This window comes from Rhagoletis pomonella, unplaced genomic scaffold (genome assembly GCF_013731165.1).
Source record: "Rhagoletis pomonella isolate Grant_MI unplaced genomic scaffold, Rhpom_1.0 Rhpom_scaffold_00008, whole genome shotgun sequence".
Lineage (NCBI taxonomy): Eukaryota > Metazoa > Arthropoda > Insecta > Diptera > Tephritidae > Rhagoletis > Rhagoletis pomonella.
The window spans coordinates 10,695,218-10,709,184 of NW_023458562.1; the positions used below are offsets into that span (position 1 = coordinate 10,695,218).

A 13,967-nucleotide genomic window follows, 5' to 3' on the forward strand; every position below is an offset into this window, starting at 1 on the left:
GGTTTTCAACCGAAACTGTGCATATATGCATTATTTCGGTTTTTTTCGTATGCATTATTTCGGTTTTTTTCATATGCATTATTTCGTATGCACAGTTTCCATATGCACAATTTCAGGGTGCCAAAAAATAAGTCTACTGATTTAGTCAATACTGAGCCGGGCTCCTGTAATTCTTGTATTCATAAAACAATGAGTTTAATGTTTTGAAAGGTTCAATCTGGGGTTTCAGTAAATCAGGGTGGTTTTCGTAATGCTGGTAGGAAAAAAAAAGAATAATATAAAACTTAGGTCAGAGTTTGCTTAGCATACTCGACTCGAAACTCAATCCCGGTTGTGACTAAGTATGGGTCGAATTAGCGTTCATTTCGAAATGCTTGAGTCAGAATTATACCGAGTAGACTCTGGAAAAAATAATTCAAGCCCGGTGTTGCGGTGGTTCTCTATTGTTTTAGGCCAGAGAAGCCTACCCCCCAAAGAGCCGAACTTAGTCGGTCTTTACACCCTGCCCCCCACTAGTTCAACACCGCTAAGAAGAACACAGGGCAGGCTGTCCTGAAAAGGACACTTGGCCGCGAGTTTATAGCAGTCCGGCGGCTGGGAAAACGGATATATATATTTATTTTGTTTCCTATTCATTATGGCTTTGCGGCCCAAGAGACATTTTCTTAAAGGAGAACTCGTCAAAACTCCGAAATGCATTAGACATTTTGATAAGGAGAACTCGTCAAAACTCCGAAAGGCATTAGACATTTTGATAAGGAGAACTTGTCAAAACTCCTAAAAGACAATCCTAATGGAAGTGCGGATTGTCAGGCAGTTCACAACTCCCGGTGGGAGCGCGCGTGAAGGTCCTATGAATATAGATGCTCGGGGAGGATACTGGGCGGTTTGTCCCCGACCGCCAAAGCGCCCAGTGAAAAGGACAGTAAGAGAAAAAAAGATACTCTATTCACATTCGTTGGCTAGAGTTAGCCACCCCCCAATTGCCGAACTTGGTCGGTCTTCACAGTACGGCCCCTCCGCTAGTCCAGTAGCTCGTTTCTGTTCCGATTCTCTACCTGGGCGAATTCATATATGAACTCGCTGCTTGTTCTCTACTGCTTAGGAGTTGTAATGAATGACGTATATTCCCTACCAGCAGAGAAATTATCGGTAGGGAAGAGTTACAGAAGCGAGTTACAGCCCTACATGACTTAGCTTCGAGGAAAAGCCATGCAAAGTTGGACCCCGGGCAGTCTGCGGGCGGTCAAGGTTTTACCCTATCGCTAAGTTTAATAATTGCAAAAACGTGTATATATATAAATTTGAGAAAAAACGTGATAATTAAATTATGGAAAAAAACTACTTTACTTTCGGATCGCTCTTCGTGACGGATGACATTGTCACGGCCGGATGTCAGATGCATGGAACCTACCGATCGGTTTGCCATTCAAGTCCTCTAAATCGTACAAAGCATTGCCTACCTTTCGCAGAACACGACACTTGATATATTTAGGCAAGAATTTAGCATTTATGCCTTGCTTAAAATTGCTAAGAGCGAAGTTTTTCCGGAATACTTCTTGTCCTTCCCGGTAATTCACAACCCGCGTACGTTTGTTGTACGTGTTCGCTGCTCTGTCTTGTGCTAGCTCAAGGTTCTTTCGTATGTGTTCGCGAATGTTTGCTAACTTGTCAGCTCTGTTTGTAATCGGGACTTCATCTTTTCTTAGGCTACCCAGTTTCTCCAGTATGGTATAGGCTGACGCATGTTGTATCATATTTTGTCCGAATAACGCGTAGTAAGGCGAGCTCTGAATCGACGTATGGTAATCGCTTCTTAAAACTGACAGAATTTCGGGAATGTGTTTGTCCCAGTCCAGGTGATCTTGCTTGTCCTTCAGGAATATTCTAACTTTCGAAACAATCTCTCTGTTCACTCGTTCAGAGGCGTTAGCCTGCGGTGAGTATAACCCCGTCTTAATGTGAACACCCCCATAGTTTTCAAAAAACTGCTACATCTCCTTCGAAATGAATTGCTTCCCGTTATCACTATGGACGAATTGAGGGACCCCGAAGGCTGGAAAAATCTCTGTACTAAAGAAGCTAATTACGTTTGCCGACGTCGCGTTTTGCATCGCCTTCAAAAATACGTATTTGGAAAAATGGTCTAGCACTATAAACAAAAACTGGTTTCTTCGCTTTGATCCTGGATATGGACCTAAGAAATCGCAATAAAGACGCTGGAATGGCCTCTCGGATACGAAGGCATTGCCCATAGGTGGTCTGGACACTTGATTGGTGGCTTTCACGGCTTTGCAGGTTTCGCAACGGTTTACATAGAGGCGTATGTCCTTTGCCATTTGCGGCCAAAAGTATTTCTGCCGAACGCGCTCTAAAGTTTTCTGCCAACCTCCATGGTAACTAGCATTGGAATCGTGTGAACATTTGATTGCGAGCACCGTCAGCCCTTCCGGTAACCACAAACGCCAGAGCGAATCCTCTTCCTCTTCCACACCTCTTCGAAACATCACTCTTTTGTAAACTCTATTGTCGACTATGCGTAGATCGGGCAGCCCTTCGTGATTGTTTTCAATTGTTTCACGAAGCTCCGAGTACTCTACGCCGTCGAATTCCGGTGATGCCAAGTCAATTTCTAGAGGTGGGGTAGAAGAGAGTTCGTCCACGTCAAAACGCGAAAGGGTGTCCGGCACAACATTTAAAGAACCTTTGCGATGCTCCATCCTAAAGTTGTATCTTTGCAATAGAAGCGACCATCTTGCCAACCTGCCACTCAAGTCTTTTTGTGTCATTAGCCACTTGAGACTTGAATGGTCAGTAATTATTCGAAAAGGCAATCCTTCTATATATGGTCTGAAACGCTTAACGCTAACTATTGCTGCGAGGCATTCCAGCTCGGTGACCGTATAATTCCGCTGAGCATTATTAAGCTTCTTCGATACAAAAGCTATGGGATGCTCTGCTCCTTCCTCATCGAGCTGGAATAACACGCCTCCTACTCCTATTTTGGATGCATCACATTGAATTACGAATTCTTTCGTAAAATCGGGTTGTGCCAGGACAGGCACTGAACAGAGTGCAACTTTAAGTTTACCAAATGCTTCAACTGCCTCAGGAGTTAATTTAAATGGACCAGGTGACTTCCGAAGGCAATCTGTCATTGGACCAGCCAAATCTGCAAAGTTGGTAATAAACGACCTGTACCAATTTGCCATTCCTATAAACCTGCGAACCTGACGAGGAGACTTGGGAATCGGAAAATCCTTTATGGCTTCTATTTTGCCTGGGTCTACTTTCAAACAACCATTCCCTATCAAATACCCGAGATACCGAATTTCCTTCTGGCAGAACTTGCTCTTCTTCACGTTGATTGTAAGTCCCGCATCCCGTAAGCAATTCGCCACTTCCTTCAGCAATTCCAAATGGTCTTCAAAGTTTGAGCTGCACACCATCAGATCATCCAGGTAGACGAAGACGTTCTCTCGTAACCGTGAAGGAACAGCCTTATCCATCAGCCGACTCATTGTTTGTGGACCGTTGCACAAGCCAAAGGGCATTACTTTAAAGTGGTACAATGGCTTCCCTGGAACCGCAAATGCCGTCTTTTCCTTAGACGATTCCGTTAATTTGATTTGGAATAAAGCATCCTTCAAATCAATACCACTTATAAAGTATGTATCCTTTAACCTGCTCAACAGCCCATTAATATGGGGCAACGGATACGAGTCCTTCTTTGTGACCGCGTTCACCTTCCTGGAATCAATGCACAGCCTGACCTTGCCTGGTTTCCGGACTAGTACCACTGGACTACACCACGGTGAATTCGATTCCTCAATCACTCCCATTTTGAGTAGCCTTTCAATCTCGCTATAGGCTTCTGCCTGCCTGGGGGGTGAAAGAGGAAAATGCTTGCTTTTAATTGGCACTGCATCACCCGTGTCTATATGGTGAGTCACTAAACTGGTTTGACCTAGTCCTAGCTTTTCGAACGAGGGAAACTCTTGAACAACTTCTTGCAATGCTATCTTCTGATCTGGTGTGAGCTGATGGAAGTTTAGCTCATTCTCATTTGGAAAATCTAAACAAGAAACGGTTGGAAATACATCGGGAGCTAACGCAAATGCCTTCCAGAAATCAACTCCCAGGTATGCTTCTTGGATTAATGACGGTACAAGATAAAAGCGAATAGTCCTTGTAATATTTTTAAAAGTGACCGGTAAAGATATCGAGCCGAGTACTTTCTGCTGATTGCCACCAGCTGTGTAGACAAAAGCGCGCAAAGAATGATATTCTAAATTGTTTCTTTTTAGGAAATCTTCGCATCCGTTTCCAAGAATGGAAACGTTTGCTCCGGAATCTAATAAACCCACTACGAAACTATCGTGTATTTTAATTTTTGCTAGCGGTCGTTCATCTGGCGTTATAAGAATTTTAGTGCTTTGAAAAAGTTTTCGCATATTTACTCGGCTAGAATATCTTTTCCTACACTGAAGAATATTTTCTGATACTACAAGTTTTGGTTCTTCTTCGAAAATATCCGCCCTTATCCGTTCATAATCCGGTTCTCTTTGCTCTAAACTAACTGGGAATTGAGTCTGGCATGCGACCTCCCTACGCGAAGGCCTAAGAATTCGAACCTGCAGAGGATTGGATGTAGGGGAAAACATACACTCGGAATCAGAACTATCGGAACTATCTGGAAAAGTTATGATGACCCTAGGTGAAGCTCTCGAGGGACTGGTACTACTCTCCGAACTACTGACATCTCCATGCAACCGAATGGTTCTGACTGGGATGGCTTACTTTTTGGTTTAGTACAGGAGGCTGCTGCTCCTGAACTCCCTGCTTCGGGGGCTAGGGTGCCGAACGAGAATCCCCGATTGCCTTCTCGCTCGGGTTCCGGCTTCCCTGTCTCCGATGATCTCTGGGGCATCTTGGAGTGGCCACCCCCTTCTGTCCACACTTGAAGCAGAACACGTTCCGAATCGCTTCCTCGCAATAGATATAAGAGTGTCCCATCTTGTCACAGTTCCAACACTGTATTCCTGAGTAGTCCGGTTTCCTAGTCCTCTGGAAATTCAGCGCTTCCACTTGTGGATCCACTTCTCCATCCATTCCTCCTGTCCATTCATCCGGTGTAATGGCCATGGTTTCGTTGACATGCCGTCCTGAATAGTTCGGTACCAAGCTCATGGTTTCCTTCAGGATCTGTTCGCCTTTCCTAGCAACGTCACGTAGGTCATGTAGGGTCTGCGCGCCAGCATTGAAAAGCATCAACTTCAGGCTGCTGTTAACGTTCCTCTTCAATATGTCCATCAGAAGGTTCTCTGACATCGGTTCCCTTAGTCTCGCGTTCAAGGCTAATATATCTGTATGAAACGTATCATACGCATTGAGATCTCCATCATGATCTCATGGTCACTCTTTAGGGTGCCGAATTCCCGCCTGATAGAGTAGCACAGGAAAGGATAAGTCGCATCTGGGTTCTGCTTGGTGAACAACCAGTACTATTCCTCAGCTCGCCCTGACAAAAAAAGGTGGAAGCTTGCCATCAACTGCTCATCTGTACATTGCGTGCGCTCACACAACGTATTGAGTTTAAAAAGAAAGTCTGAAACACTACCGTTTCCGTCATAGGATACCTTCCAATCCTGTGGCTTAATGACAATATTAGTGGTGAAATTTGGTCGGTTATTCAAAGTGGCTTGTGTCGGATTGCGTCCGATAGAAGCAAAGTCCCTAGAGCCATTGGGTGCAGTTTGAGATGCAGTTACCACTGCACTTAATGCGTTCATATTTTCCCGCATTGTTCTCATTTCAGCTCTCATTTCTTCTTGCGAAGTACGTAAGAGCTGATGAAGCACTGCTACCCACGAATCTCCTGCGGGCGCTCCGCCATTAGAACGTCTACATCTATCTTCTGCAATACCTTCACCAAACCCGGTATTCCCTGGCAAAGACCTATCATTCTCCTGTCTTCCCGAAAGCATAGTCATGGAGGTAGCGGAAACATTCTGGACCGAAGTCCCAGGTGGTGAGGTGTCAAGTAAATTTGAACTTTGACGGCTATCAACTTTAAGTCCCGGAGCGGGATTGGCCATCGGAATTGGTGGCGGAACACCTCCCGTATGGTCAGCAATAGGTGAATGCATCACCAGAGGATTAGTTTCTGGCATAGCGGGACTAGTATTCCTCCCAGCCCCTCTTGACTTTGCGCCGCTACCCCTAACTGATGCACTGCGTGTTTGCCTAAGTTGCTGTTCCATCTACCGAGTGTTCAGTGGTGAGACAAATGCAATCAGGAATAGCAAAAAACGTGACGCTTAAGGTCAAATCGAATCCGAATTAAAAATCTACAATAGGTGGTTAAGGCTTGGCTCCCCCAGAGCTCAAACCAAAATCGAAAATCCGAGAAGAGAATTGTTCAAATAAAAATGGAAAAAAAAAAGAGTTTTAGCCAAGTGGCGCAGTATTACCGACACGGATCGCAAAAAAAACAATCGAAAAATATTAAAGTAATTATTCAGCTGCGTGCTGAATAGGAATATACGCGCCGGATGGAAAAACAACAATCAAAAAAACATATATATATATTTATAGTAAATAGGCATATCAAGTGGGTTAATTATATATATACGTGGTCATATACGTATAAGGCAAAAGTTCAGTTGGGTATAAATTTTATATCAAAGTCAATGGGAATGCTGACTCCCCTTAACATTAGGAAGGCACAAGTCTACGAAAAATAAATATAAGCTACAAAAAAAACCAAACACAAAAGTCGCTATTTGGTACAGTACACCCAACCGCAATGAAAGCCGGCATAGACTTGAAGGGTGTACTGGCCTTCGCGTACAATTTTACTGGGGTATCTTTCGGTCTCAGTGCATCCCACCGCAATGCAGCAAGGGGCAGTCACGCATGCCCCCCCCTGAGACATGTGGGGCGACTGAGACCCCGATAGTCAGTCGTGGTTGGAGTCCCAGCCCACTCCATCGCGATACGTAGGTGCTCAGGAGCGCCAGCGCAGACCTATGGAGTGAGCTGGGGTCCGAAAGAAAAATTTAATTATCGATTTTTTTTTTTCAAAAAAACAAATCGTAAAAAAAACAAAATAAATATTCGGCAAAAAAACTAAAGGAAAATCTATTTACTCTAAACCCCACTTAGCGGACTAAATTTTCCCCCATTCCCGTGCCGACATAACGGACCACTGAACAATTTGGAGAAAAAAAAATCAAACTACAAAAAAACTAAGTGCGTTTAGCACTGCCTCACCGGGTGAATACAAAACTCCGGAGGACGTGACGTGAAGTCTCGGAGAACCTTCGGTTACTGGTCAAGAGGACCGATCTGAACCAGCACACTCAACTCCACTCATCCCGCCGCAACGCAGCAAGGGGCAGCAAACGCATGCCCCCCTGGGACTTGCGGGATGGTGAAGCCTAATGTGCCAGTCAGGACCAGTCAACCTGACCAGACCTCAGGCTACCCCGTTGGGCGCCATCTGTTATGGTACGCATACTTCGGGAGGAGCAGTGAATGCAGGCGGCATGACACAATAGGGTGCACTATGGCTAGTCATGTCGGCTGGGCTGGGTTCTTGCCTTCACCGCTGTTCCCTGCGCCATAGCAGAGAAAAGTCATGCCTTGTCAAACGTCGTTAACGGACGGACACACAACAAAATAAATTCAAAATTCCACAAAAAAATCCGTTAACAAAAATAGCTGAAAAAGAACGTTAAATTAAATATCGAAAATAAGATTGAAAATCAAAAGAAACCAAGAATCTAACCAAACTAACAAAAAGAAAATGAACACCCGAAATAAAAAAAAAACAGGGCCGAATATAAGGGCGCCACTGGTGTCGTTGTGACGCCCGGTGCTAGCCCACCCTCTTCCATGGCTACCGTCGCACCCTAATGTCGGTAGCCCCATTATTAAGAACCTTCCTAAGAAAAAATAGAGATCAGCATTCCCATTTAATACTATAAATTTATTGAGAATTCATTTTTCTTAACCTAATTCTTAACAGCTAAGGAATCTTAACCCTATCATCTCTTAAAACTTAATTCCTAATATCTAAATCATGTATCAAAAAAATAGTAAGTATTTCTAAATAGCTAGGTAGGTGGTAATTCTTCTTAAGACTAGGGGAATATCAATGTTAAAACTATAATTAAGGTAAGTATTTCAGGGACCTATAATTAGGGTAATTAGTTAAGATACTTAAACTAAGGTATGTATAAGGTTTTTGAAAGAGAACAAAGGAAGTTAAATTGAGTCACGCAGGTAAGTAGGTTTAGGAAAAGTCTGGTAGGTTTCTAATTCAAGGTAAGTCCGGTAGGTATATCTAAGGTAAGTCAGGTAAGTGGTTCATCAGGTGAGTCTAACCAAAGAAAATTTGAATTAAGTTAAGCATGTATTTAATCTAAGGCTTAGTGAGTTTTAAGTGCTTATTCCTCCTAATTTATTATATTTGTCGGTGTTAATTTCGTTTCTTTATTTCCTTTTTTTTCTTATTTTCTCTTTTGGTTAAGATTTATTATTATTGTTATTTAGGTTGTTTTATTTTTTTTTTTTAAATGGCCAGTTTTTCTTTTATTTGATTTTTAAATATTTACGAAGTTAAAATTATTTTATTTTATTTAAATTTTTACTAAATCGCGTTTTATTTCACTCTAGTTAACGATATTTTATTTTAATTAATTTGTTTGAATTGTTATTAACTTACGTTAGTTTAAATTAACTCAAATTAATTTAATTTAATTAAATTTTAGTTATTTATTCAAGGTATATAGATTTTTTGTTGTCTTTATACAAAAAAAAATTATTCAAGGGTGTTCATGTTCTGTTGTTTTACTTAAGGTTGGTCTATATGCTACGCAGGTGTACTTAAACCAAAACAATTTAAGTGAAAGTTGAATTTAAAATTTTGGTTAATAGACCATTATACGCGGATACAATCAAAAGAATAAACGGAGATGAACAATAAAAAAAAGTTTTATTTTCACTTATATCGCTAGTGAAAATTATCAGTAATTAAGGTACTGTGAAGGTCTTTTAGTTTATGACTTAAGTTTGAAGTTTTAAGTTTACAAATTCTTTTGTTTTCAGGTTTTCAGGGTTTTCGTTACTTATATAAGGTACAAGGTGTAGTAAACAAGGTGTGATTGACAACTCAATGCGTTTTCTTGTAAGACATCACAATGTCCCAACAAATTATGACCCGATTCAAAATTATCAAAACAAAATTTTGTTTCAATGTCAAATTCAATCGCACCTTGTTAAATACATTTCGTATAGGTATGTGTACAAATAAATTTTTCTTTGTCTTATAAGTTAATTAATTTTCTTGGTTTCCGCTCTCGATTTCTTAGTTACAAAATCCTTTAATTTCTCTGTTTCGCTATGATTCTCTTCTTAGTTAAATAAACTTCCTGATAGAATTATATTTCTTTCCTCTGCTTTAAAATAACTACGCAAAAAAAAATTGATTGGTACTTTCCGTGACTCACCCAACTCGTAGCAGCATGCCTTGGAAGGGGGCGATGCTGTTGTTGAAGTTGCTTCGGCTATAGCGCTGGAGTGATTGTTATTGTTGTTGTTTCGCGTTGCACCCGCGCTGTGGCGGTTGTTGTTGCTGTAGTCGCGCGTTGTTGTTGCTATAGTAGCGCGTGTTGTATTTCCGTCGTCGCGCGTATTTCACCCGCGGCTGTGGCGGTTGTTGCTGCTGTAGTCGCGCGTTGTTGTTGTTATCGCGCGTCGTTGACGTCGCTACAATAGCCGCTGCTATGGCGGCGTTGTTGTCGCTCCTGTGGTGACCGCTGCTGTGGCGGTTGTTGTTGCTTGACCGCGTTGTAGCCTCTACTGAGGCGGTTGTTGTTGTAGTCGCGCGTTGTTGTTGCTGTAGTAGCGCGTGTTGTATTTCCTTCGTCGCGCGTATTGCACCCGCGGCTGTGGCGGTTGTTGCTGCTGTAGTCACGCGTTGTTGTTGCTATAGTAGCGCGTGTTGTATTTCCGTCGTCGCGCGTGTTGTACCCGCGGCTGTGGCGGTTATTGCTGCTGTAGTCGCGCGTTGTTGTTGCTATAGTAGCGCGTGTTGTATTTCCGTCGTCGCGCGTGTTGTACCCGCGGCTGTGGCGGTTGTTGGTGCTGTAGTCGCGCGTTGTTGTTGCTATCGCACGTCATCGCAATAGCCGCTGCTATGGCGGCGTTGTTGTCGCTCCTGTGCTGACCGCTGCTATGGCGGTTGTTGTTGCTTGCGCGCGTTGTAGCCGCTACTGAGGCGGTTGTTGCGTAGTCGAGCGTTTTGCCCCCGCGGCTGTGCCGGTTGTTGGTGACTATTTTTGCCTCGCTGTGCCGCTGTTACAGCGGCTGCTTATGTGGCCGCCGTTGTTGTTGTTGCGGTGGCAGTCCCACTTAAGAACAGACCAGAGCAGCTATAGCAGAAATAAAAACAGTTAGAGAAAGGAACAATTCTAATGGAATACAGTTTTGCTATATGTCTAACCCCATGATATAAAAATAGCAGGTGGTTTCATTTATTGACATTCGTTGTTATTGCCGACCACTTGACTCTTTACCAGTTTGTGACATTTAACTAAAATCATGCTCCCAGATTCACTAGTGGGAAAATTTTTATTTTTTTTTTTTAAAAGAGTAAAAAAAAAATTTAAGTTAGTGAAGTTGGATCAAAATATTAAAAGATAATTCTTGCGCGTTTCCAAACTGCAAAAATTCGGTACATTCGGTAATGCCCTGCAACTTGTAACAGTGCTAATTTTTGGAGTTCTCGGAATTTTCTGATGGCACTGCAAAAAAAAATATATATACAAAAATATAAGCTCGAAACTAGGTATTTGTGACAAGAAGTAACCACATAAGATGGAAACTACTGCAGTCTCATTTTATAAAATTTTTGTTTATAGGAAAACGCATAGTAAGGCAGTTTGCGTACACGGGTTCGGTTATTTGTACAATGATTTTGGTTATCGTGCCCGAACACGTGACCCGAATCAAAGAAATTTTAACAATACGTCTAGTCAAAGAATTACACCTTAACCAAAAAAAAAAATTCGGTTTGTAATATGCACTTTTCTGTAAAGTCGGAGGTGGATTTTGCGTAAAAATTCTGTGGATGGCGTAACCGGGGTTGGTCTGATTAGGTTAATTGGCTACCGCGGCCGAAGACCACCAACGCGGAAAGAAGCTTTGCGCAAAAAATACGGCCGATGGCCTAACATAAGTTAATTTTTCTCTGCAAAAAAACTTACCTTACTGCCAATCTGGGGGTGATTAGCTAGGTCCCACTCGCCTGTTCAACAGCTTTTGGAGGGTGCTCCGGGTGGTCGTCGATACTAACGCTATTCACACCGCTTCCTTTTTTCCTGATTCGGGCTAGCAACGCGTTCACCAATCGACACTTGCACCTTTTGTATCACTTTTGTTCGTGCGAAGAATTCGACACTTTTACATATGCATAATGGAGCACTTGTATATACCCCAAATTCGACTGCACCTAATTTAAGTTATTAAACTCCGCAATATTGCAATTACACGGAGTTTTCCACCTCAATTTGGTTATTTGCTATTCACTTTGCGAATGCGCCACAAAAATGATCGTACAACTCAAACAAATGAAAACCATTCAGCTCGTGCAGTAAAAAGTAACTCGTAGCAAAAACGTAAATGGCTGACATGTGGGTTGCCAGCAGGTTTTTATACCCTTGCACTGCGGGAATATTCCATTTGGAAGAATAACGGGCACTGCTCATTTGGACTAGTTCCGTTACTCTTCCAAATGGAATTTGCCGCAGTGCAAAGAGGATATCAAAAAAATCCGGGGTTGCCGTGACTCCTCTTAACCGCAAAAATAACTTTGAAAATAGCTAGTTAACAATTTTGACAGTTTCGTGATGAATACAAACGTCAGAATTTTATCTAGCTCATGTGAAAGGTAAAATTTCACAGCTTCTAAGTGTAATCAGCCTTATCATGAGTTCCATTTTTTTATTTTTTTTATTTTTTTTTTCCAACCGGTTCACTTTTCAACTTTTGGTTTCCATGTATTTACTATGGTCGGATGAACAGTTTTCGGGCGAAACTCAGGATAAGGCAGAATATTGTGGGCGGTAATAAGGAATGGAAATCAAAATGGAATCCGATAAACAAAATAACGTCCGTTACTTGCAAGTTATATAATAGAAGTAAATTTAACCATTTCAGCAACAGACGAAATAGAGCTTCTGCACGAGCGTTTGTGTGGGTTTTTCTTTTTTTTTTTCAACTGTCAAAATTTTTCTTTGCGTTTGGCACAGTAAAACTCAATTTATTCGTACACCATGCCGAAAAAGTTACCGATTGCCACCTGCTCTATATCAGAATATTGATAATGTTGCCGCAAGAATGTTTTAGTACAAAGGAAAACGTAGCTGTCAAACTGCAAAGACACCGCAGTAGATGCCAAAATACAAGCCCTGATCTATATTGCTTCTATATTCTAACATTTGTGTCAAGATATAAACTCAATCCTGTGAAGACGGGCAGTTACAGACCGCTGTCACAACAATCCCCAGCCTCCGCGGAAAGCGTCTATTAACCGAAAAAAAGTAGACGAACAGACCTGCTGGAACCAGTGACAATCGGCGACACTGTCCGCAAGGAACACAGCTATCGCAAAATGGCAGACCTTCCATGCAGTTTTGTTGTTGCCGTACGCTCTAGAAAAAGTATTAGATGGTGCAATTTATGGCACGCTACCGGGTGCGCTATACGCCGAAGAATAAAGTATTTATATTTTGTGCGGCGAACAGTAACCCATAACAAAGTATTGGTATATTTTTTTCGATATAGAACAATCCTAGGGGGTGGCGGCATTAAAAATCCGACCTTATTTTTTTTACATACATTTTTGGACCACTTTAATGTACAGCCCCTGTAATTTTAGACAACACAAGATCACGTAAGAACAAGAGAGTGAAAAAAGTCGATTTTTTTTAGCGGGTTCTACGCCATCTTGTTTCACTGGAAAACGAGCGAAAAGTAAACAAAGCAAAGAAAACAACGAAAACCAAAATTATTGTCAGCCACTTTAAACGCACAATTTAGGTAAAATGATGCAACAAAATGCTTTAAAATGTGTTGTCATGTTGAATTAACTCTTCTTTACTTGAATAAAAGTGTAAAATAGTAGTGCTTGTGATGTAAACAAACGCTCAGCTGACGAACCCGCTTTCACAAACTTTTTTCTCAAAAGCAGTTACAAATACAACGTCGCGTTCTTACGTGATCTTGTATTTTTGGTTCATGTGGTTAGTTATTGTTACGATTCTCCTCGAAACCTTGAGGGATTTCCCAAATACTTACGGCTCGTACCGCTGGATCGTGAAATAAATGCTCACGATGACCAAATTGTAGTACAATTAACTTTATTGTACAACAAACAATTTACAATACTTTCCAATACCGTAAAAATACTTTACAATACTCGTTAAAGCAATTACAATGCTTTACAAAACTTGTTAACACAATTAAACTTATAGCTTGCCCATTCGCAACTCACTTTACTTGTAGCTTGCTGACTTGTAACTAACTCACTCCGGTGTCTGGTGGCGCCCTATTATACCTGCGCTCGCACTCATGGCAACTCTAGAACGTTCTGAAGTTCATCACTCTTTCTCTTTCTCTCGCTGTTCGCAGTGTTCATCCAACTTGACGTTTTTCTTTTTCGAACATTCTACGTCATTCCTCGAACATTCTGCCTATTTCTCGTGGTTCGCTTCGCGTTGTCGCAGTATTCGCCACACTACCCTTGCCGCTACAACCGCTGCAAGTCGTTCCAAGTGGACCACTTTCATCTTGGTCCTCGGCCTCCCAGCTGTCTGGATTCGATGTACTGCGTCCTTCAGCCGTTTGTCAATCCTATACGGACCTTTCCAGTTACGATGTTGTTCGGAGGTGAAGTCTTT

At 42.0% G+C, this 13,967-nt stretch overlaps 1 protein-coding gene across 1 annotated transcript in view; it reads right to left on the minus strand.

Annotated features, from left to right (window-relative positions):
- Positions 1–1,757, minus strand: part of LOC118745070 — a 5,063-nt gene extending 3,306 nt beyond the window's left edge. Inside the window, exon 1 of the mRNA XM_036478607.1 lies at positions 1,415–1,757. Within this exon, the coding sequence (XP_036334500.1) occupies positions 1,415–1,757 (343 nt within the window). The remainder of the gene's footprint in view (positions 1–1,414) is intronic.
- Between the last annotated feature and the right edge of the window lie 12,210 nt (positions 1,758–13,967).